The following is a 25,981-nucleotide window of genomic DNA, read 5'->3' on the forward strand; positions in this document are numbered from 1 at the left end:
CTCTTAAACTAATGTGTAAAATTCGGTTAGTGTCTGATCAGCTCCTTTGATCAGTGCAGTCTAGACTGTTGCCAGGGTACTTACTCTGTACTAAACCCACAGTCCCCTTAAATGGAGGCCTACTCAAGTGAGTCAAATTACATATGAAAAGGTTATAAAAACTGTCCACTGTCTTTGAGTAAGTGAGTCTGATTCAAAGCCAAATACCTTAGGAATTGCAAAAATGAAAGCAAAGGTGGTGTTGCAGAAAAGAGGTGGTAGAGGTCTTAATTTTTAAATTACTGTCTTGGAAACCCAAAAGAACAATTTTCAGCAAACCTTTATTATTTTTAATTGGACTGGCATTTTTGTAAGCCTGTAATGTAGTCAGATCCCATAAAGGGGGAAAAATTCCATCAAAAATTCTGCACAAATTTCTCTTAATGAGTTGCAACCACTATGTCTGTCTCATTTTAAGCACACAGTATTGTTTTTAGCAGTGGAGGACCAGTGGGAGCCTTTGGTATGTAGGTTGCACTCTTGCCACATCTAATTTCTACACAGGATTATTTGCAAGGGAGTGCTGGAAGTCCAGGAGAAGTAAACTTGTTTTCTGTCAAAGCAGAGCTGTTTTCCCCTCATCAACAGAGCCTGTTCCCACCTCTCCCATTGTAGTGCCATCCTGTACTTGTCAGTTCTTTGCCATATAAATCTCAGAAATGTGAACAGTTCCTTTCCTCTTTGATAATGCTCCTTCCTTTTGCATATTAGTAATAATAGATTATTATTTGGAGACAATTTTATACCGATAACGTATCTGTAAGACTTGGAGAGTTATCCACTGCCACTAATTTTACAAAGATGGTTTGTATCTGGGCTGTTTTTGTCAAGATGCTTGTGTTTTGATTTTTAAGTTTAAATTTTCAGTCTTTGTGTGCCTACCATATTTGTTGGTTGCATTGCAGTGCCATCAGAATACCTGGCATAGAAGCAATGCCACCAAATTGATCACAGTATCAAGAGAAGTAAGCTAGCACATAAATATATCAACAGGATCACAGAAAAGAGACCATTTAAAACATAGAAACTGGAAACCAAGTAACAGTTGCTTGTTTTATCTACACCAAATTCTGTGCAAATTCAGGAGGGGAGCTGGTATGCTGCTACTATCCAAACACTGAATTAATCTACTGATGGTGGAGAAACAACTCCAAAACAGTCATTAAAATCTTCGGGATGATACATATAGTCATCCAGTTCTTTGAAAGAGCCAAGCATTACTATACTTGTAGAGCTGTTTAAATGACGGAAAGATAAAAGAATGCAATTCTGTGAGTGAATACATGAATGCAGAATGCAGTAGGAATATGGGGAAGAATTTACTTCCCTATTGTGACTGTTTCAGCCAGTGGTGTTACATCTGGGAAAATTCAGACTGTATTTTGCGTGCAACATAGCAGATTGTTAAGAGGCAACAGGCAGGTGTTTGAGAGAATTTCTTCTGTCATTTGCAGAAGTGCATGTGAAATCTCCTGGCCAATATATAGTCATTCTATTGCCTGTCATCTTTCAGCAGGTAACCAGTTAAATTTGTGTTGAACGGGATTTGCTTTTCCATTTCCATTTGCTGTTGGAGTAGAAATGTTCTGACGTGACATACAACCGATCAATAATTGGAAAGTGCTTGCATGAGTTATTTGAAGCCAGTAGTTTAGACAGTCTCAGCCACAACTGGGATTAAAACCTGCAAAGAGTTGTTCTACAATCAGTGATTCTGCAGCATCTCCTCTGGGTGTCTGCATTTCACTTAATAAGGATACCCCATAGACATCAACTGAAATAACTCTTGCCTTTGTTGCTTGGATGTTTTTTGTGAGTTCTGAAATGAACTTGGCATATACAAATATACTTTGTTATCCAGCCTAAAAGATGCAGGGCAAGAATTATTATCCTGCTCTGCTGACAACTTCAGTAGAAAAGAAATGGCTTTATTTTACTGTGACTCTGAAGAGAATAAGAGTGTGACTGTACCCTGTGCTTTTCTGTTTTGTTTGTGGTTTTTTTGTTTGTTTTTTTTTTTTGGGGGGGGGGGTGTGTTTGGTGTTTGTTTTTTTTTTTTTCCCTGTACTGATGATGTTTTATTACTATTACAGGGCTATAATAATCCGAAATGGCGAAGTCATTCCAATGTCTTCAGAATTCACTCCAGAGACCGAACGCCAGCGACTTCAGTATCTGGTAAGAGACCTGAGGACCAAATCAGGTACTGGTGATGACAAGCATTGCCCAGTAATATCTAAGGCTCAGACACATGCCACTGAGTTAATTGTGGCTCAGTGAAGACCACATATCTGCGTGACTGACCATGTATGTCTTTTAGCCATCAGCAAATGTGGAGAAAAACCTGGTGATGCAAATCCCGGTGAAAGGAGTCTTATCTCTTCTGTGAAGGCCATCCGTTAGCATGGCTGTACTTGTGTAGCTTGTTCAGCTGCAGACCTTCAGCAGCTGATTGGTGTTGGATAGTGAGTGCTCAGACATAGACCTCTTTACTGTGTGACAGTATAAAATACCACAGACTGCTGTTTGTGTCTGTATGAATGATATTGCAGGGTTTTATTCATTTGCTCTGATAGTATGCCAATAGTATCTTCATCAGGGAAAAGATATCCACCTTAGAGGAGGTGATCTCAGCGAGCGTTAGTAGCTGCAAGATAGGATGAGTGAATAAAGACTACATTTATTTAGTGTAGCAGCACCCATAAAGCTGGGACACAGTGACTAGCTGAGGACATGTGGGATGATTTATATGCCAAGTTGCACTGGCTCACAAGCTGCCCAAGAAACATAAGTCAAAATGCATGGTGTTATTTTTTGTGCAAACAGTCCTGTTATTTTTAAGTTTTTCATTGATGGTCAGATCAGTTGGTTGGCTGTTTGTCAAAACATCATTCCTAATGTGCCTGAGAGATTTCTTTTGTGATTCTTCTGGTCTCCACTATTTCCTCTTAGAAATTTAAGCTTAAGCCAAGGCAGGCTCACCGTCAGCTTTGCCTGATGTGAGGTGTACAGGCCAAGGCTAGTGGCATTCCCTGGTCTTCAGGTGTCTCTTATCTTCGGCCTGGCCCAAGCACTGTAGTTTGAAACTAGGCAAAATGCCAGTGATTGAAGGTGGGGGTGGAAGGTTTTAAAGAAAAATTTTAAATGTTCCATTATTGTCACATTGGATTTTTAGTTGGGTTCACTGGCTTAAAGCTGAAACATTCAGAAGAAATGCTGCTTTGGGAGTATTTATATTCAGAGAACCAAATGGAAAAGAGGCCTAATAAATATTTACAGTTCAGTTACGTTTAAAATAATTTGTTTGCCCTTAAAATAAAAGGTATCTTTAGTATCTAGGGAGTCTGCTACTTCTGTAGGAAATATGAGATAAAGCATTGCCTACAAGGGATTTTTTTTTTTTTTTTCCTCTTTTGATGTTCTTTCTGGCTTATATTTGAAAACAGCAGCTGATCTGAAAGGCATTTCTGATGTTTCTTTTGGAAATTTCCTTTACCTTTGTTTGTTTATTTTAACTCTGTATGTAACAAATGTGCCAGGGCTATGGGTATCATGTTCAAAGAAAATACATACAAGACAGCAAGAACATGAAACAAAATTAGAGATAATTTCAAACATAACATTCAGTATATAACATTTTTACCCTAGTGTTTTAAAAAAAAATACCCGGAATTTCTTACGAGGTTGACAAACATTACATTCCAACGGTTGCATCTGTCTTGCTGATTAGATTCCAGATACTCTCTTTGGCTATCCCCAGGTTCTGCTATCAGTCTGTTGCACCATCAACATCTCTCTTACGCTGTTCTTATCTGAAGTTACTTAGATTTATTTTCTTACTTGCAATTAAAGCTGAGTTTCTTTGTTTCAGACATGTTGCACCGCTCTTCTTGCACAAGAGGAGAAAATCAGTTAATCATTTTAGCATTAATAATTTATTTTGTAAATGCAAAGATGCTGGTCACTGTGAGGAAGTTACTGCACAGGCAAAGGGAGGGAATGAATTTACAGTCTACCAGCTACTGACCATTGGTTCCCTGTGCAGTAGACACTGTTAGCACAGTCAGGGTGAAAGGAGCTTTCCTCTGCCTTTAGTTCCTATTGATTGTTTTTGCCCACACAGAACTTGGCTTTAGGTCCTCTTTTCTGGGTCCTAATTTCCATGTGCAAAGAAATCTGTGGGATTATGAGTAATTCAGGTCATGTGAGTATCTCTGTATGAAGTCCTCCAGCCTTGTGTTAGACAAAACTGTGCTTCAGCTAGTACTGGTTGAGTAACTGGAGATGGGGGGTGGGAAACAAATGTTTTCCCTATTCAGCTCCCATTTTAATGAAGGTTTATTGCCATGTATCCAAGAATGGCCTTGGGCATAGGCTTCTGGCATGGCAACCTCAAAAGAACAAGTTGACTGTCTAGTCATTCTGACTTTTGAGAGTTCTGGACATGGTCATCCCTCCATCTACACCTTCACCCCCTTTCTTTGCAGTGGGAGGACAGCAAACATCTGCAGATTTCAGGCAGGCCATATGGCAGAGGAAGACTTCTGTGTCAGAGGACAATCCTTCAGTCAGAGAGTGCTTCCTAAGATGTAAGGCATGAAAGCCTTGTACCGGTATTGTCTTGGTCCTTTGGCTTCTGTAGAGGTTCAGTGCACTCTGCTGCTTCCCTTCCACTGGCAGATGTTCACAAGCCTCCTTTTCTTCTGAATTTTCGTGTCTGTCTTCTTTTTAGCACTGTGGCAAGAGAGCACAGTACCTACTCCAGGAAAACCCTGGCTTCCCATATCAGTGTATCTTGAGGGAAAACAAAATCCAGTATTGACTGGGAGCTGCTCTGGTACATTCAACAGTTGTGCTGGCAATGACTGCCGGAGGCAGTTTTCCTTCCATATTCTAAGGAGACTTAATTTCAGTCATGATAGTCTAAATTGCAACAGTAAATGACATAGATCTTGTTAATTATTCCCTTGGAAAATGGTTTAGAATGAATGATGAATAAGTGTATTGCAGATGGGTATATTTCTGTCAGTTATGAAAGCTGCACTTTGAAGATGTCATGTGAGGTCAGTAGGGTGTTACTGCATACTGTGGCCATGTGTGTAGCCAGGCAGTGCCCCAGAAATTCACAGCTCAGACCAAAGATGGTGCACTGCTGCTACCAGGGCAAAGTTTACTGCTAGTAGAGCCTGGGTGGCCATCAGTGGCAGTGAGCCATGGATGCTCCTTGTTTTTGACACCATTCAAAGGTTCATGAACCTGGACAGTCATGGTTTCAAAGAGGATTAAGTGATACTAATTTACCTGCTGAAGGATGCTTGGGAAACCCAAGCATAAAAGAGGAAGCATCAGCAGGCTTTATTGAGGCACAGTAAGATACCTGCAGTGTTTCCTGCCACCTAATTGACACACTAGTGTGTAAATCTGGGTTTATCTTAATTTCATATTTGCTTTGCTGATCACCAGGAAACACAGCAGGAAGTAAATGGCATTTTGAAAAAAACGTGACTAATATATCCTTGAGTGGACTCCATTTTAAACAACTAATGTCAATATAGTACATCTAGCCACAACATACACCACAAAATGGCAGAGTACCAAAAACATATGATGCAGACTATACCAATTTATGCCAGAAAACTCTAATAGCTTCTGAAAGAAAAATGATGGAAAATATTCCAGTTCCATAACACAGAATAACAATGTTGTCTGAACATACACACATTGTAAGAATGTAGGAAGTGTTTGATAGTCACTCTTTTTATTAAATTTTAAATTCTCTGAATGGTGTTTCTGGTCTGCTGTTCTTGCAAATCGAGACTAAACAAATAAAAAAATGTAAAATACGGTGCCTCATCACAGATGAAATTCTGGTAGTCAGTTCACTTAATGCCTTTGTTTCTCTTTTGATCACTTGAGGGGATTTCCTTATGTCTGCTTATATATCTACTTGAGAGATCTGTAGATTTTTAAAATGTTGCTTTTTATTTGTTTTCTGCTTCTGCTGCCCAGCACACTTTTTGATTGGGTGGAAAGGAAGGAGAGTCCTGCCTCTTAGTAAATGGAGAACAGTTCTCAAAAAACCCAACTGGAAGTTGCAGCTGAGTTTTACAGCAGAACATTCTTCTCTCTGTAGAATTACAGTGAAGCATCAAAAATGACTGTTAAAAAGTGTAAAAATATAGAAAATTTAAAGTTTAAAATAAAGCCCAACAAAAGTCTCCATTTCTTCACATAAGCATTCAGCTCACAGACACCAGGATCTTCAGAACTGCCCTTTTCCCTCTGTTCCACTGATGCCAAAAATGCTAGAATCAAGTTAAGATCCCTGGATTGTAAATCAAGCATCGAGGCTTGGCCGCGGAAGAGAAATCTTATTTGAACATTAGCAGTCCACTGGTAACTCTGCCAGCTTTATTAATCTTATTTCACTTGTGACCTCAGACTTTCCATCTGAGTAAATCTTTATGAAATGCAGTCTCTCCCAATCGCTTTACCTTTTCAATATAGGAAATTCATGTTTTCAAGGGGAAAAATGCTAAAAGCCTGTAACTTTTTTTTTTTTTTTTTGGTCTGGACCTGTGATCCAGCCTAATAAGTAATCTTATAATCTAAAGGTTAAATAACTTCATTTTGATGTCAGGTGTGTTTTTTGCTTTAAATAAGGCTTCTTGGTTTGTGGCAGGCAACAGTAGTCTTAAGCTAGAATTGATTTGTAATGATTTAATCAAGATAGGCTGTGCATTTTTAAAAGTGAACTGAATTGCACTTTCAAAGCAGAGTGACTTCATTGTTTACAATATCATACACTAGAAAATTAATACCAAAAAATCCAGCTCTCTGCTGTCAGTGTGTAGCAATACATAAAATAAATCATTAGGAATGTTCCATCTCTTTTGTGACTGGAATGAAAATAAATAAAAATTAACAGTTTACATTTACTTTTAAATAAAGAATCCAGAGTTCTGGAAGTATGAAAAGCCTCATCTGGACTAATACTGCTAGATCTCCCAAAAGTCACTAGTGCTTTGCAAACATTTCTGTAATGAGGAACAGTGATCCAATTAGAGGGTCCTTGAAAACAATATTTGGGTGGGGGAGGGAACCTTGGCTGACTGTAGACTGCAGGAAAAAAAAAAAATGTAATTCCCTTAACTGTACATGGAGAGAGAATTTGATGGAGCTCCTGTTCCAGGAAGGGATCACAGTGTCAAGATCGCACTTGCATGCTTGAAAGCCGCCTCTTTAAAGCAGAATCCAATCTCGTTGGCTACACACAGCAATCTCCCTCAGCCCCATTTCAGTTGAGCTCAAGGTGTTTTCTGGAAGGATGTCTGGCAAGGGGAATGGGGACAAGCTGATGGCAGGTTAGCTCTATGATGTGCTGAGCCTGATCCAACTATTAAATTTAGTGGGAGCAGGCTCGGCCCTTAAATGTAGGAAATATTTTATTGTGAACTATCTGCATGATAGCTGCCAGGTAGATCAATAAGGGCTTCCACTGCTTCCTGCTGCTCACCTTTGATGAGCACTAGATTTATGACAAACCCACAAACTAAAACCAGCTCATTTGGTCTGCCCTGACAGCAGCTGCTGCTGGAGATAAGACAGACTTTATTGCCTTAACTGGCTGGATAAGGAAAAAGAGTTATCTACAGAAAGGTTAAGAATTGCAACTTTTTTCAGTTCCCTAGCCATTTTGACTGTCTCTTCAGAAGAGCTTGCTCACAATGCAACTTTGGGGAGGGAGGGAGAAAGGCTTGTTTATGCAAATATTAAAGAAAAATGAGTGAGGCTTATTTTAGAAAGAAATACAGTATGTTTAGGATTGACCTATTGTGTCAGGTGATCTGTGTACAAATCCAAACCAAAAAATTGTGTAGTGGACAAAGAGCCTCGTGATGCTCTCAAGTGCAGTCAGCTCTGGAGAACATGAGCCTCGGGCATGGCTCTGGCAAAAAGGCCTCCCAGCATCTGCAGAGCAGCACAGGGGGAAGGACAGCAGCAGCAGCATTCAAACGTTAACACCGTTAGTTGTGGTTGTGACAGAAAACTGCGGCTGCTTTTCTTAAATTCTACTATGCATGAAGGAAGTAGTTTTTAGAAGACAAGAAAATAAAGTGCTCTGCAACTTGTGTTTATTTGCAGTGTTGCATGTGATGGGGTGCAGCACACTGAGCAAGTAAAAGGGAACATGTTTTTTTTTTCTCAAGGCAGTGACAATTTAACATTAGGTTGTGTGTGCTGTGGACATAGCTGAACTGGGAGTCATAAAGTTTGAACTTCTCTCCACACGCACCTCTCCAAGTCTGCTTGCTCCATGACTTTGATCATTCCCTACTGACTTACAAAAGGAGATGTGTTTGGTTTTAGAAAGCCCTGCAGACTTCTTCAGGGTCAGTGGATGAGGAATACTTTAGAGATCCCAAATGCTGAGGAGCATGTAGTAGTGAAGGATTTTGAGGGCAAGAAAACTGTTCCCTATAAGGCTGCTGCTGGACATCAGGCAGTGTCAGAACTGGTGTGTGTGCACGTTGTTTGCTGAAAAGGAGCTCCTCATCTTTCTTGTTTATAAAGGGCGGGGGGAGAAATGTGTGTGGGAAGCAAGCGGGAAGGGATGGTGATGTTACTTCATTAAAAATAGATGATGTCTGGTTTTATGATGTTCATGCGGTATCTGTGGCTTGGTTTCTGCCCACAGGCTTACATGCAGCCCCATTTGCTGGGAAATGAGTTCACACATTTAGAGTTTCCACGGAGGGTGCAGCGCAAGGAAGTTGGAAAGAGGATGCTCTACCGTGACTTCAACATGACTGGCTGGTAAGAATGTGTCCTCCTCAGCATGGGGTCAGCTTTCTTCCCAACCAATGCCTGCTTTGTAGATATCTTTGATTAACGTAAACTGCATCAAATATGGATATATATGCCTGCATACTAAAAGGAAATGTATTTCCTTCTTCCAGATGTATTTTTGTTTTAGAAGTTAACTTTTTAAATAAATTGACCTCCCTCCAGAGCCAGGACATCAGTTTGTTTTAATGTGTAAGCACTCAAACCGAAGCAAACATGTAAAGGGGCAGATGTGCCAGAGGATCTTCCTGAAAGCTAAACAACTTTCCTACCTTGGAAGTAGCTTTTTATAGAACCTGGATCAGTGGGCCATCATGCTTTTGCATGTGAAGGAGTGCTTGTGGAAGGGAAGAGCTGTCTCCCATACTCAAGTGCAGCTGACCCCTGATTTGGGTAACCCTTGAGGAATTATTTTAGAGACAGGCCTTTCTAAATATAAGTCATAGCCAGGCTAAAATGAAAAGACTTGAATGAGCAGCACTGACTCAATGAACTGAAGACAGGAAGAACAATGAATTTTTTGTCTCTGGCTAAATATCTTCATTGTTTTGTGTGGTTCAAGAGGCTCCTTCTCAAGTGACTCCTAGTCATTTAGAGAAGCCTTAATCCTTGCTGTTGTGGGCTCTCTGTGTGACAAGGCCCTATATATGCAAATGGTCCTCACTTCCATGCTGTTTGTGTTTTAGCATTCTTAGCAAATGCCCTTTCAGGAGGGGAAAGAAGAGAGGGGGTTAAAAGCCTGAACGTTTGGAGACTTGGATGCTCACATGCAACTACAACTCCACATGCTTCTGATTTGTCCTGTACTTTATAGACCATAAATATAATGATGGTTTAACGGCAGAATAATGATTTAAGTTTAACATTAATCTGAAGTGTTTGTGAAGAACATGTTAATCTGGGAACAACCATCATTATCCATCATCTTGAACAGCTGCTAGTAGAATATGCAGTCTCACCTTGAGAATGATGACTTCACATTTTAAAAAGGCTACAGGCATGAGCAAAAGATTAGGAATAGAATGAGAACATTGGATCAACTGAGGACTTAAATGGCAAAACATTTGGAAGATCATGACACACTCTCCCAGTTTCTGCAAAGGAAGTTTTCATATTAAACTCCTGGATGTCTCTGAAGACATCAGTGAAGAATGGCATCATGTAGACTACCAGATGTCTTTTTCAAGTTGTGAGGTGCTTGACTGGGGAGGTGGGGGGGAAGAACACAACCTTCTAATTTGGGGGAGAGCTACAGAAGTATCATGGGCCAAGAGCTTCCTGAGAGGAGGCTAGGAGCAGAATTCTTTCATCATGGTTGGAAGGCAAAGAGGGTTTCTCCAGATCTGTGGGAATTGTTTTGTGTTTCCCTGGTTGCTTAGGGGTCTGGAGAGGAAATGAGGTTAGAATGGTTGAAGTTGCAGCACAGGCAGGTGACTCCACAGCTCTTTGCCTAATAAACAAGAATGGCTCTGACGAACTGCAAAGAATTGTGTTTTACATGAATGGGCATTACAGTGATCAAATTTGGTGTTAATAAACACCAAGTAAAGTACAGAGAGATAAAAATAACTTTTTGTCTGCAGTAGAGGTTCCCAAATGAACTCAAGAGCCATGTCAGAAAGCTCAGTGGAAGTTCTGCTTACTGTGATTTTTCCAGTCAGAATCACTAGCGGAATGTTGAGATGCATACAGTGTTGAAATGGTTAATTAAACTAAGAAATAACTGTATATCAGTTTGTACCACATTTGTGAATCTGTGCATAGCACTTCATCTTATTTAAAATGGTTATTGAATAGCTAATATTATTTGGCATTAAAAGAAAAATAAGCAACATAAATCTCAAATGTAGACTAATGAGAAAGGTAGAAGAGCTTGGGTAAGTCTAAATGGATGGCAGACTTCAATATATTGTTTTTCAGTACTGGTGTTTTCAGTACTAGCATATGGGGGAGAGGAGAGTGTTGATGTTCCTGTTGATTTTTATGAATTTCCTGAGGTGCAGGACACATGTTGATCCAGTTACAGATTCTAATGTGGTCAATGCAAAAATTGACACCAGTTTAGTGCAAACATGCCTAGCTATGAACAGTGATTCCAGAATAAATACTTAAACTGTGACTTGAAAATTCAATTCTGAGTTCACCTCAGTGTTGTCCCAGAAAGAGGTGCCTGTGCCAAGCAAAAGCATGTGAAAACTGTGATAAGGCTACCTCTCCCTGCTGTTCCTTTTGACTTTAGGCTGGAAGTGGAAAATGGGGATACATTTTTGTCCTGAATAAAAGAATCAGAATCTTTTAGGTACTCCATATCCCACAGCTAGTGCATCAGGTACCTCTTTGTTCATTTGCCTCGGGACAATAAAATGGTGAGGGAATTGTTCTATCACCATACATTTCCCTAAATCAGAGCCCTTGTAAATAAGGATCCTTTTCTTTTTGCAGGGTGTTTGCCCAAGGGAGTCTTGTTTTCTATCGCGTTGTGTGCAGTGATCTCCTAAGCAGAGAACCAGCAATCTGTTTCTATTTATCCAAAAGTCTGGGTCAATTTTAATGGTTGAGACTATGGAGAAAATGTTGGATTGCCAGCTTGTTGGGCCCTCAGAGGTGATAATTTAAGGTGGCTGGTGTTTCACAGTGGTTGTTATCCATTTCAAGTATGTTGCTTCAATTTTCTTCCTTTTCTAATTCCGAGATCTAACTGATGCATAAGGACACAGTGGCTGAGGACATGTCTGTTCTGCATTTGTTTCTAAGGACAGTATCTATCATGGAGAATAAATTAGAATAAATATTCCTTTTCTAGAAAATGTCAGATGGAGCTTTGATCAGCCAGAGCTAGATATGCTAAAACACTGCCGAACTTTTATCACTTAGAATGCAGAAGATCAATTCTCCGAACGTTCTTTTGGTCAGTGACTTCACTGTGTTGACATCTGCATGTACCTGTAGAGAGGTGCAGGTGATGTTAGGAAGAAACAACCACTCTTACAGTTAATTACAGAGCCTTCAGTGGCAGAGTGTAAAACACTCTCTGCTCTGATGTTTCCTCAGGAAAATGAACTGTTTTATTTTAAAATTCAGGACACTTTCTGTGTTTTCTATTAGGTTTGGAGACTTGGATGCTCACATGTTGGTTTTTTTTTTCTTTGTTTTTACCCTTCTCCTATGCTCTGGAGCTTTTCAGATTCTCAACAATGGCTTGGCTTGCCCAGCTTGTTTGCATTACAAAAGGTTATTGTCTTTGGGTCTGTCATAATGCATTTGGCCTTTTTTTTTCTTTTTTCTTTTTTTTTTTTTTAAGTGAAGTTTCCACACTGGCTTTGTCTCAGCAGTCCACAGTGGTATCAGAACTGCCAAGTTTCCCCACAGCATTAGGACAACCACTGATCCAGCAATGTGTACTGCATCACTAGTCCAGGCTGCCTGTAACTGCTCTGAGACCAGCCTTTCCCTTCTCCCTTCAGCTCTTGTACCCTTCCTCCTTTCTCTGCAGTGGTAGTTAGGATGAGAAATCCACTGTATTAAATGTATCTAAAATAAATTCCATTTAGGTGGGAGCTGACTGTGAGCTGCCCCTCTTGCACCTTCACCCCATGTGTGTTGTGGTTGAGCAACCATTGCAAAATGTGTACTGTAGCTGGCAAGGCATCTTAAGAGCTGCATCTCCTGCTGAACAAGCCTTCAAGCTGTCTTGAGTCGTAATTTGCTGGCAGACATCTGTGTTACTGACAGTCTTTTGCAGCTGGGTCTCTGAGCTGGGGTTTTCAGGCCCATGGCTTTCAGAGGTTAAACTTGTATTGGAGAGAGGGCAGTTCTGGTGGCTTTGACAAGTCCTGGCAACAGAAACACCGGGGAGACTCAGTGGCCACGTAAGCAAAGTGCTGCCAGCGCTAAAAAGGGGTGCAGATAGCCTGAGGTAGAAATATGTGGGGGGAAAAAAGGCAGGCCTAATGATAACTGTTCCTTTAAAGGACTGCGTAGAATTAGTACTCTCTGTCTCTGCCTTTTATTTAAAAGTTAAGACACAGTTGGTCAGGTTTTCTTTACTCGTGGGTAAATCCAATGTGAACAATTTTAAGTGCTTTGCCCTGACTATATCCTAGATACCTTCCCAAAACCGGGTTTTCTGGCTTACTGTGTCCCTCACTGTCACAATGGCTCCTTCCAGAGTTCCCCTCTCAGCCTCCTGTGGGGCTGGAGGAGCCATAGAGTGCTACACTTAACCAAAGGCATCCAGAAGGCACTACCAACTGGCATCAACTTTGGCAGTTTCAAAGTTAATTTTCTGTTTCTCCTTGGTACACAAACAGTGGCCTTTGTGCTGCTCACATTGAAGTTCTTTAAAGGCTTGTTTCCAGATCACCACTTTGGCTGACTTGATTTTAGGGTGGCAATAGAGCCCTAGATAACAAGTCAGGTTTTTTGGCGGCTTCCTTTGCCCTCCAGTGCCATGCGCAGTTGAGCTACATCCTGTCAAAAACGGCGTGAACTGGTGTAGTACCCATCATGTGTCCTGGGCCCAAGTCCCAGGTAGCAGCAAGCGGGGGAATTGACTGCTGTATGCACAGTGGCAGCAGAGCCCTCACCAGCTTCGTGTCTGTGTGTCTGCCAAGGGGGTGCTGTGGCACACAGTTAGCCACCCGAGGGTCAACCCGTGCCGGGGAATCGCCCGCCCGTGTGATTTATTCCAAAGCAGGGAGGCTGGTGCCCTGGGGTGAGCACTAAGCAAAACCCATTTTATTCTAGAGTCAATATTGTCCACTGTCTGGAAAGCCGCCAGCCTGCTCTGTGCTCGCCCTTTTCTTTCCAACAGGGAATGTCTTTCAGCCTTTAAGCATCTGATTAAAAAAGCAACTTCACTTTTCAAGCCATTTTATTTTGTTTGGGATGGATGCCTTTTGCTTTCATTGTGCAGCCCGCCTTGCCGTCTGCGGTTCAGACTCCAGCTCACAAAAACCAGGCTCTCATTAATCACTTATTGGGGATTCAGAATACCCTGGTGAGAGCCAATGTACATGTTTTGCTTGGTAATGCGGAAGCTGATTTGAACAAATATTGCCAATGCAGCCACTGTCTTATTCTTTATTGCTGGACTCCATGTCCTTTGACAGCACGTTCAGGTAGCCTGCCCGAGGAGTGCCTGAGCAGATTGAGAAATGCCACAGAAATGCTTTATGGAGGAGGTGCCTACACTGCACCCCCCTTTAATATAAATTGATTTATTGAATCAAGCACAGAAGCCCTGCTACAGAAACCTCGGGCTATATTCTCTGGAGAACCACCTAATAAAACAGCCCCAACTGACACTCCTCATTAGCTTTTCCACTGATCCCAGGGCAGTATTTAAAGTGACAGTGTCCCTCTTTTCAGCCTGAATTTATCTGCTGGCTAATGCCTGTGGGTCTAATTAGCTTAGCATTATTAGTCTTATTCAGATAAGCTGCATTTCCTAACAGCTTGATTCCAACTTGTAAAAAGTAATTGGAAGTCTGCAAACGCTGTTCCGTAAACCTGCTTGATTGTGCCTTTTAGCCAAATTCATGTAATTTGCAAAAAAATCATCCTTCCCCCTCTTGAAATCCTGACTGTATTGTTTGAGACCTCAGCCGTATCCTTTGTACAATCGCCAGGGAGAGATCAAATTTTAATTTCATAATTACTTCACAAGAAAGCAGCCTTTTCCCCAGTCATGCCTGGTATTAATTTCCTCCCAGCAACTTACATTTTCATAATTCAATGATTATGGGCCACCTTTGCAGCACTGGGCCTTTCTGGAGAAGAGGGAGATAGGATATCATTTTTGCAGCAGAAACCATCATCCACGGCCACTTGCCTTGCTTTTTGTGTCTGTTTTTTGTCTCTCATTGAGAGGTAGCCAGGAGTGGGACAGGACATGCCTCTTTGGTGCACGCAACCAGAGCAGCTTGCTGGGTTGTGCCTGGGTGTCTGGGGCACAGCTCTGTGATGATGAATGGCTGTTTGCAATGTGCATGTTATGCATCTTTTCAAGATTTGCAGCCCTCGCTGCAGGAGCAGCGGGAGGTGAGAGCTGACCTGCTGTGTACTGCACGTCTCCTGACAGTGACGAATGGCTCTGTTTTCCCCAAGTGCACACATGCCACAGGAGCTGAGCCAGTGTCTTCAGGGCAGGAGAAGGCAGAAATGAGAAAGTAATCGTGCTGCAACAAAAGAGAAAACTTAAGTCTGAGGTAAAGCTCTTCGTAAATGGTCTCTCTGGGGCCAAGTGAGTGCAACAAGAATGAGGTTGGTTTGAGTCATGTCCTGCAGGAGCATCTCCTCCTGGAAGGAGCATGCCTAAGGCCTGTCCCTGCATGGTTGTGCAGCTCTGCTTGGGCTTTGCCTTGGCACAGGATCAGGTGCTGCATATGCAAGGGAAAACAAAAGGCTCCTGGTCTGTTTTATCAGAAATAAACTAAACTGAAATGATTAATCTTCAGTCTGAAAAACCAAGCAAAATCAACTCCTTGATAAGGTGAAGTCTCTTCCCCTACTCCTGCTTTCTCTGGCTTCCCCAGCTGCACAAATTTGACGCAACCTCAGCTGGTTATCAGGTCCCTATGAAATCCTCTTTTCTTTCCATTGCCACCCAGGATTGACTTACGGCTCTGCTTCTGGCTGAGAGGATGCCCCATGCTGCTCCTCTGAGTTTCCAGTACTGCTGTGGGATGGTGAGGTTTCTGCTTGCTGTGTCTCACTGCTTGCCCCATCCTGCACTACAGCAGTCTTTCCCAGAAGAATTTGCTTTGTGATTCCTCTTTAACAGCAATCTCTCTTCCTTCTAGAGAATCCCAGCCAGTGAGTGTGGAGCAGGCACTGTGAGGTTAATATGCAGTTTTTCTTCCATCTGCCTCACCACATCCTTTTAACAAGAAGTACAGCAACATGTGAATTTACAAACGATTTTTCTGTCCATCACAGTGCGTTAGGCTCATAGGGTGTTAACAACCCACTTCCCTTACCCCTGTATCTCTAGAGCAAATTGCTGACAAACCTTCCTGTTTGTCTTTAGTAGAAGAGATGAACTAAATTTTAAGAAGCGCTCAAGACAGAAGATTCACAGGGGAAAAAAATACTTGGCCTAGTGAGACTGTTGCAGAACATGGATCCACTGCAGTATCTGCCCACAGTTTCTGTCACTTGATAGTGGAAGCTCAACTGGCCACAAGCGGTGAATAAAAGTGCCCACAGTATGCTTGTCCTGTCCCTCCCAGCCTCCTGAGCATAAAGGCAGCAAGAAACAGTGCCTGTAAATATTTGTAGTTAATTTTTTTTTTTCTTGATTTGTCCTTTTTTTTTAGCAATGACCTCTCTAGATTCTTGGACACCCTCTCCATGACTTTCTTCCACCACTTTCTTATCAGTCCTCTCACCTTTAATGGATTAAAAATCAGCCACACTCCAGGAAGTGCCTGAGAGAAGATACTGGTGCTTGAATCTTTAAAATGGGATGGTCAAGATGGCTAGAATTAATTTTGCTTAGGAATTACTTTCACAGGAGTACATGGTGCCAGGGAATACATCATCTCCAAAGTCATCTTAGAACTATACTTGACAGTGAAGGCTCCTTGGAGGTCCGGAGCTCACATACCAGTCTGATTTGACCAAACTGGAGATCATACATGTGTACAAGTCATGCTGAGATTTTTTTTTTTTTTTTTTGAGATGGGTAGACAGAACTGTGATTTGCAAAATGAAGCATTATACAGCTTTAAGTTGAAAAGAAAATTTCTGAGTTTTCTGGGAAAAACACATGTTTTAAAACTTGAATTTTTTTCTTCTTTTCCTGAAAGAAACCCTATGAGAATATCTTGGTTTAGAGTAGATCTTTCCCTAAAAAGTGTTTTGTGCATATGTGCACGTGCATCGGATGTCTTTCATTGATTTGGCTTCATTATCATCTTTTCTCTTAACAAACATTACTATAGTTTGTGTGACTTCATTATCTTTGTTTATCGTAGTTTTGCCTCATTAAAGCATATGTCAGATGAGTAATAGGAGAGAGATACTGAGGCACTGGAACATTGAAGCTAGCCTACCTAAAGGGTACTTAATATCAGACAGTGCTGTCTGGATTTTGAGATTCTGACTCAGAAGTACATATATGTGAGGCCACTTTTAAATAATTATGGCTAGATTGAGACATAAATTGCATAATTTTCAGTGGATCCGTGCCCTACCTGCACTACACATCTTTTCTTCGTGGTAGTAAGCATGTACTTATACTAGTTTGATGCCTGTAGTTCAATAGACAGTACAGATGAACAGTTCCTTTTGGGTTGGTGATTATCTGTTATCCAAAGGGTTAGCTCCAATTCACTGATACCTTGTGTGAGAAGTGGGGGGAAAAAAGCAGTTTCTGTCAAGTTTTGTGTTGCTCAAGGATTAAAATCTGTTTGTCTATTGGTAAGACCAAAGAAAGTTGAGCTTGGGGGAAGAGAGGTTGGTAGCTGAAGTAGTTTTGTTGTGGGATTGTCTTCGGGGATGGAGAGTGTTTGGGGATGGTTCTGGGTTTGGGGTTTTTTACAGAGTGGTAGCAAAACAGTGCTAGAAATACACTGAATCCACAAACCTGTCTGGAAGGAGAGCTTTCATCCTTGTACTCAATATGAACTAGGACATTTCTGAAGTTATAGTGCTTTTTCTTGCTTGCTTGCTACAAGTGCATTTTGCTCTATGCTTCAAGCTAAAGCCCTTTGACAATTGTTTTTTTTCTTTGGTTTAATTCTCGGTTTACTATCAGATGTCACTAGCAGAGATGTGAAATATGGACAGACTTTCTAAAGCCAAATGCCATGGAAAAGCAGAGCACAGAGTCTGGGTTCCCCTGTCGTTCACAGAGCTAAACATTCCAGGTCAGGGTTGATTGTGTTTTTGCCACCATCTGTTGTGCCTAGGGATGCCAGTGCGATACTTTTCATGACCAGTAACCTTGCACAGTTTGCTGTAGAGAAAGAAAATACAATGGATTTTGGTTTCGGTCATCAGCAACTTCTACTCTCACGTGAATTTGCATGTGCTTTCAGAAGGCCAATTTTGAGACAGATTATATGGCAGAAGAATGCATAACACATGTAAGAAATTATATAGTATTTTGGCTCTGCAGTCTGTATTTGTGAGCTGTCTAGTGTTTCAAATTCTGACCCAGAATCACGCAGGTAACTTTGATGACCTTTTAAAGAGCACTGCTAATGACCTCAGCACTGAAGGAAACTTCTGTAGATGGTCTTGTGCATTTAGCAGCTTCTGGTAATTTTTTCACCATGTATTTAGAGCAGATTCCAGTTAACTTATGAGTAACATCATGTCAGTCCTAGTTCTTTCATTCTGACATCTCTTTTGGCTCCTGGTGCGATTTGGCCTGGTTTTCCAAAATGTTGATCCTAAGTCCAAATGTAACTTTGTGGGTGGTACATATGTCAAGCCCTAGTTCAGTATTTTTGGACAACAGTAGCATTTCATAATTCTTTTTAAATGAAAAAAGAAACAAAGTTAACTGAAAGAAAATGCAGCTAGATCTATCTGGGCACAAGCTTGCCTCTTCTTCTTTCCCTCTCCACCCCCCTGTTTTTCCATTTGAAAAAATAGAGGTCTACGTGGCAGAAGCACTTGACAGGCTTCAAGCTCATTCAGAACAGCAAGCAGTAGTATAGCCTTGTCTTTATAACCTGTCTTGTCATGCCCTGGTGGCCACTGAGACTTCCTAGGATGCAGGTGAGGAAGATGGGGAAAGCGGAGAGTTGCAGCCCTCTGTGTGTTTGTTAAAACACTGAGCTAGGCTGAATCACGTAGATGGGTGAATAAGGCCATGTTGGCACTAAAAAAGCCAAATGACCCCCTCAGGTTCTCTGTCTTCAATATACCTACTGCCATATTATATAAATATAGCACACTGTGAACAGCACATGAATGTATAAATGCAACTTTATTACATAAAATCAAGTGAAATTGTCCAGAAGGTTGTAGCCTGCGTGAAATAAACACACGTACAAAGTACAGGAGGTTTCACAGGGCGTAAATCAAAATGAACTTCATAGCTTCCTTCCTTCCTTCTCCCCAGTGCAGTTGCTGAGCTGCTAGCTGAAAAGCTGTCCTTCATCCTTCTCTTGCAGCAAACCACATGCTCATATATTATTAATTCTGTTTCACTAGTAATGCAGGACATAGGTACTTCTCTGGAGTGACTGGTTGCTTTTCATTGTGTCTGTGCCAGCTCCATTTCTGTGGTTGCAGCTCTGAGCATTGTTTTTCAAGCGCTGGTAATTTTTCAGGCAATAGCAACATCAACATAAAAAGCATGTTAGAGATAATTCTTGACACCCAAGTTCTGAGCCCAAGAGGTGATTTGCTGTGAGAAAGCACAGAACAAATCACTGTAGGTGATGGCAAAACCAATCAATCTAGGTATCCCTCGCTTAGTCACATAGCTTCAGGAGGTCATAGGCTAGCCAGCTGCCCTTCTTAATCTGCTGGTGAAACAGGTTAGCTTCAGCCCTTGCAACACAGTCTCTTACAGCATCATTACACCGTATGTCACAGCTGAAGGGCCCTAGGGACAATGGTCCTTAAGGTGGTTCTGTGAAAGATGGTGGACTTGTCAGTGGGGACCATTCTTTTGAAGGACACCAACCAAAATTATGCCTTTTTCACCCCTTCTTTTTTCCTTCTTCCTAAAACACACTCAGTGTGAGGCAGTATACTGAAGAATATAAAGAAGGAGGGGAGAGAGGGAAGCAAACTTGGTCCCTGTTTTTGGTTACTTACAGCACAGTACAAAGTGAGGTCTTAGGTTTTAAGTAATTGTAGTTATCTTGCAGATAATGTAGTTTGTGGGTAAAAGATGGGTTGAGCTTTTCCTTTAAAAAGGGAGTTGCAGATAGTTAAGTCACGTCAACTTAACAACCACAGAGATGTGCTGGGATGACTCTTATGACCAGAGTGTTAGAATGGAAGGATACAGGCTCTTTAGGAAGGATGGGCAGGGGAGATGAGGTTGGGGGTGTCACCCTCTATGTCGTGGGATGATGGAGCAGATGCAGAGCATATGGGTTGGGATTAAAAGGAAGACAGGGACAGGAGACATTATAGTGGGGGTCTGTGACAGGCCACCCAACAAGGAAGACTGAGCAGATGAGGCGCTTTACAGACAGATAGGAGCAGCCTCACATTCACAAGTTCTGGTCCTCGTGGGGGACTTCAGCAACCATGGTATCTGTTGGAGGGACAACACAGAAGGGCATAAGCAATCCAGAAGGTTCCTGGAATGTGTTGATGATAAGTTCCTTCCCCAAGTGATAGAGGAAGCAGCGAGGAGAGGTGCTATGCTGGACCTTGTTCTTACCAACAGGAAGGGGCTGCTGGGAAGTGTGAAGTTCAAGGGCAGCCTTGGCTGTAGTGACCATGAAATGGTCCTTAGAGCAGCAAGGAGTACACACAACAAACTTGCTGCTCTGAACTTCAGGAGAGCAGACTTTGGCCTCTTCAGGGATCTGCTTGGCAGAGTAGCACAGGATAAAGTCCTGCATGGAAGAGGGGCCCAAGAAAGCTGGCTAATGTTTAAGGATCACCTCCTCCAAGCTCAGGAGTGATGCATCTCAACAAAGAGGAAAGCAGGAAAGAACACCAGGAGGCCTGCATGGATGAACAAGTTGCTCCTTGACAAACTGAAACACACAAAAAACCCCTATAGAGAGTGGAAGCAAGGACAGGTAGCCTGGGAGGAAGACAGAGAAGCTGTCTGAGCAGCCAGGGATCAGGTTAGGAAGACCAAAGCCCTGACAGAATTCGATCTCATCAGAGATGTCAAGGACAACAGGAAAAGCTTCTATAGGTACATCAGCGATATAAGGAAGACTATGGAAAATGTGGGCCCTCTCTGGAAGGAAATGGGAGACCTGGCTAGCCAGGATATGGAGAAAGCTGAGGTACTCAATGAATTTTTTGACTTGGTCTTCAAAAGCAAGGGCTCCAGCCACCCTGCCCAAGATGCACATTTGAGAAGTTGTGGCAGTCTGGTGAAGTTCCCACTGACTGGAAAAGGGGAAACATAACCCCCATTTTTAAAAAGGAAGACCTGAGGAAGTACAGGCCAGTCAGTTTCACCTCTGTGCCTGGCAAGATCATGGAGTGCATCCTCCTGGAAACTCTGCTAGAGCAAGTGGAAGATAAGGAGGTGATTGGTGACAGCCAGCATGGCTTCACTAAGGGCAAATCATGCCTGATGAATTTGGTGACCTTCTACAATGGGGTGATAGAGCTGTTGGATAAGGGAAGAGTGACTGATGTCATCTACCTGGACTTCTGCAAAACACTTGACACTCCCACAGGACGTCCTTGTCTCTAAATTGGAGAGACATGGATTTGAAGACGGACCACTCTGTGGATAAGGAATTGGCTGGATGGTTGAACTCTTAAGAATTGGAGTTAACTGTTTGACATCCAAGTGGAGAGCAGGGACAAGTGGCATTCCTCGGGGGTCAGTGTTGGGACCAGTGCTGTTTAAGATCTTTGTTGGCAACATAGACAGTGGGATTGAGTGCACCCTCAGCAAGTTTGGCGATGACACCAAGCTGTGTGGTGCGGTCAACATGCTGGAGGGAAGGGATGCCATCCAGAGGGACCTGGACGGGCTTGAGAGGTGGGCCCAGGCAAACCTCATGAAGTTCAACAAGGCCAAGTGCATGGCCTGCACATGGGTTGAGGTGATAAGTGGATTGAGAGCATCCCTGCAGAGAAGTGCTTGGGGGTATTACTGGATGAGCCAACAATATGCAGTCACAGCCCAGAAAGCCAACTGTGCCCTGGACTGCATCAGAAGTATGGCCAGCAGGTCAAGGGAGGTGATTCTCCCTTTCTACTTGGCTCTTGTGAGACCCCACCTGGAGTACTGTGTCCAGCACTGGGCCTCCCAACATAAGAAGGACAGGGACCTGCTCAAGTGGGTCCAGAGGAGGCCACGAAGATGATCAGGGGGCTGGAGCACCTCCCCAGTGAGGACAGGCTGAGAGAGTTGGGGTTGTTCAGCCCAGAGAAGAGAAGGTTGCAGGGAGGCCTTATAACGGCCTTCCAGTATTTAAAGGGGACTGACAGAAAAGATGGGGGGGACTTTGTATCAGGGAGTGTAGTGATAGAACAGTAACAGTTTTAAAGTGAAAGAGGGTAGATTTAGATTAGATATTAGGAAGAAATTCTTTACAGTGAAGATGATGAGACACTGTAACAGATTACCCAGAGAACTTGTAGATGTCTTCTCCCTGGAAGTGTTCTACGATTCATAATTTAGTCTTGTTTGCTGTTTGTAACAAATACATACAATAACTTGAAAATCCTGTAGCAATGGTTGTCTTGTTGGGCTTGTGGTTTGATCAGCCATTTGACTCTGATCCCCATCATGGACTCAGCTGATACCCTTTTTCTTGGTGTCAGAACACAACTGGCTGTATGCAAGGAATAGGAAAGAGTTCACACTTCTCCTCCAGGAGGTTTTGCGAGGGCTCCCAGCGCTGTAGGTCTGTCTGGAAACTTTGGGACATGTTCTTGAGCAGTCAGGAATGGTAAAATTCTTCCTCCACATTCAAACCAGGATATCCAAATTGGTTAATGAGGCAGAGACATTAGCTATTCTCTGTTGGAAATAAAGAACAAGAGCAAAGTCCATGACTGACTCATTCCTCTCAAGAAAATGCTATTCCAGGACTTAAACATCAGGGAAGTATTACCACACTAGCTACTTGTAGTAATTTGTGCCTTTTTGTTTGCTTTAAGAGCAGCTAATCAGTTGCCTTCCCCAGTACGAAATGCCATTTAAATGTTTTCACTGTATTGTCTTTTATAGAAATGCCCAAGTTTTGTGGTTATATACCCAAGATATTCTTGACTGTGTGGTCTCTCATGAAGCACCCACTGTGGTTTGAAAGCCTCACCTGGTTCCATTTTGGGATTTCACACATAATGTTTCATAGTAGGGAGTGCAGTCCTTCACTACTCTCTCTTCTATGCATTTTGGTTGGTTTTCCTTTTTCTTCCCCCTCCCTTCACCCCCAAACCCTAATATGGGCCCTACCTGTGATTCCTGGGAGATGTAAAGGTGGGGCTTAGATGTCTGTGCTACTCTCTTTATCTGAGGCTTGCCTAGGTGATGCAGCATGTATAGCTGTGTAAAATAGCACCATTTATTGATCCCAGATCTATGCCATGTTTTGGTGAAGCAGGGCGTGGTTTGATTATAATACAGGATTTCACCCCTATTTTCTAATTTCCAGCTGGTTTATGTCACAGCCTTAACATTGCTTAAACCTGATGGAATGCAACTCCCCGGAGCTCAAGCAGTCAGCCTGGCTGGAGAGCCACGCAGCAGGGGCTGGCAGTGTCTGGCAGGGGACCTGCTGCCGCATCTTCCCTCCTCCTGCTTCTGCCTTCCACTTTCACGGAGAGCACTGAGTTACGCTCTCAGGGGATGATTTTGGTATTGCCCCAAGGGCTTTGGGCAGTGGTGGGCCGGAAGGGAAGGACAACTTGCGGGGAAAGGCTGGGGAGGGACAGTTTGTGGTATGAAAGGAAGTGTGTCCCTCGGGGGTGACATAATTTTAAAGAAGCTTCCCAGCGCCTCAGCTCGAGCATGTGTTATACAAACCATGGGACTCTACAGCTTGTGAGAGTGACAGCCATCTATTTTTTTATTATTATTTCACACTGGCAAAATTGTTCTCCTTCTCACCTCATCAGTGTCAACAGCTGGATGTGTAAAAGGTAGAGTATGCCCGCATGTGGTAAACAGAATCAGAGCATGAGCATTTACTTTTCCTGTCTCTTGGTCATGGGAAAGCTGCTGTGAAACATAAAATTTCTGACAACCTTGACTGTTGCAGTCAAGGTCAAATAAGCACTAAATATCCTTCTAAGACTCTTCAGCACATGAAGCTTGTCTTAGTTTAAGCAGTCCTGAAAGGTGAGAACAGGATTGGAGAGCTGTTTCACACTTTGACTCTGTACACGTTCTGTCATTGCTCACCATTTCATGTTAACAGTGTAAATCTAGTCACGGGTTAGCTTCTTGGTAGGTTTGGGTTGATGGTTTTGTTTGGGTTGGTTTTTTGTGGGTTTCTTTATGACACTGTATTACAGTATAGATGCTGCCATAGCTAATGATGTCTTACCTGATGTTATTCCAGTCCACCTCTTTTTCCTTGTAACCAGTAGGAGCAACTTGACATGTTAGATATTTCCTCGATTAACTTTTCCTTTTGGTGAAATGGATGAGTCTTTAGGGAAAATCTTTTACACCAAAAAAAGAAATTTACATCTTGATTCAAAGACAAAGTTCCTAGGAAAAATAATTAATTTTTTTTTCCCCGCCCCTTTTAAATCACAGCTGCTTGTTTCAGGGCACTGGGTCACTAATTGAGTGCAAGCTTTGTAAATGTTATTTGTCCTTCCCCCACAGGGCATACAAAACCATTGAGGAAGATGACTTGAAGTTTCCCCTTATATATGGAGAAGGCAAGAAGGTGGGTATGTTTGCTTTCCTCAGACCAAAGGAAGAAGGAATTCTGTGCTGATTACCACTCAGTTTAGCCTGTGGCAGTCCAGTGTTTTTCACTCAGTATCTCTTTATTTTATCGTTTTGACAGCTTGAAAGAATATCTTGGTTCTGTCATAAATCAGTCTCATGTCTGGAGGGTGGCAGGGAGAGCTCAACATACTAAAAAGCACTTTTATAGCAAACAGTCATTTGCTGTTCAGTTTGCTTTTGTTTTTCTTCTATTGTAAGTAGGCTACAATGAGACCATGTTAAATAATTGACTTGAAATGTTCCTGGTTTCATTGTAAAATATAACTAGGCTGGATGAAGATAGAAAAATATCTCATGTTTGCTGAAAACAAAGCAGGAGGATATTTAATAGTGCTCTGAGATGCAAAACTCCAGTTTAGGAAGAGGAGAGGTCAGGGCAGGATTTGGAAAGTGTAACACCCCTTAAACATATCTTCTTCAGCTAGCAGATGTGAATTCACTGTTGAATTTTTCTGATGTGTGAATGCTGATAGTTTTTCTTGAAAGGGAGAAACGAACCATTCCATTAGGGTGTACTTTGTTTCCAGCTCTATGATTAAGAACAGTGAGATCATTAGTGCTGATCCCAGCAAGCTTAGCTGGATGTAGCAATAGGATCAATATAAGGACGCAGTGATGTCAGTTTGCCAATATTGGTATGCTCACTGTGTTTCTAAATAGTGCTCCCCTGCTGCATTAGGTTCTTATCTCTATGCAAAAATACACGCTTTTCAAAATTAGTCCAAGTTTTGAAGGTTCAGACCTGCAGCTTATCTCTGAATTTGGTTAGGTTTATAATTATTTGCAAAATGTTTCATGCACATCTTTTTAATTTACTTTCTTATTGCCTTATGGAGCTAGGGGTTAGTGAGGCAAAATAATTTTGAGTCAGTTGCTCACTGTTATTGATGCTGTGAGCTCTCTTGTTCAGAAGCTGCTGTGGCTAAACGATACGCAGACAGCAGAGAGCAGATTCCCCGTGAGGCTGTCTGCCTGATCAATCATCTTTGGAGAAGCATTAATGAAGAAGAGCCCAGCACCTCTTGGGAGACAGCTCATGTTGCAGAGGAAGGTGCTTGGGGAAGGAAGTGGTAGACCTGAGGTAACAGCAGACCTGCCCTAGACTGGCTCTCCACAGAGGAGACCACTGTGGTCAGTGCCACTGTCACCGGTGTGTTTAGCAATTTAAGGTGGCCTTTGGCACTTTTCCTTGGTGGAGGGAGTATATGGCAATATATCAGTAGGGAAAGGCCACAGGTTTCTTAGGTGAGTAATTAGGGTCCTTGTCCTTTTTATAAAACCTGTTTACTGACAGTATACTTTGCTGAAGGAATGCTCTCATAGACTGGCATGGGACAGTGAGGCAAATGGGTTAGGTCCCTGTAGTCCCAATCCCTTACAGATGTTCACAGTCTAAGATGTGTGTATGCAGACTGGGATATGGATGAATAAAAAGCTAGGAATAATGAGGGAAATGGAGATGACATGAGTGGGAAAAGCTTTGAAGTTGATTAGGTGTGTTAAATC

The 25,981-nt window shown here is 42.2% G+C and overlaps 1 protein-coding gene across 1 annotated transcript in view; it reads left to right on the plus strand.

Moving 5' to 3' along the window:
• The window catches only part of PPM1H (protein phosphatase, Mg2+/Mn2+ dependent 1H), an 84,117-nt gene that overhangs the window by 44,034 nt on the left and 14,102 nt on the right, over window positions 1-25,981 (plus strand). The window contains exons 5-7 of the mRNA XM_026867981.1: window positions 2,133-2,217; window positions 8,738-8,856; window positions 24,347-24,410. Coding sequence (XP_026723782.1) covers window positions 2,133-2,217; window positions 8,738-8,856; window positions 24,347-24,410 — 268 coding nt within the window. The remainder of the gene's footprint in view (window positions 1-2,132; window positions 2,218-8,737; window positions 8,857-24,346; window positions 24,411-25,981) is intronic.

Source organism: Athene cunicularia (genome assembly GCF_003259725.1).
Source record: "Athene cunicularia isolate RWA chromosome 1 unlocalized genomic scaffold, athCun1 chr1_part2, whole genome shotgun sequence".
Taxonomy (NCBI): domain Eukaryota; kingdom Metazoa; phylum Chordata; class Aves; order Strigiformes; family Strigidae; genus Athene; species Athene cunicularia.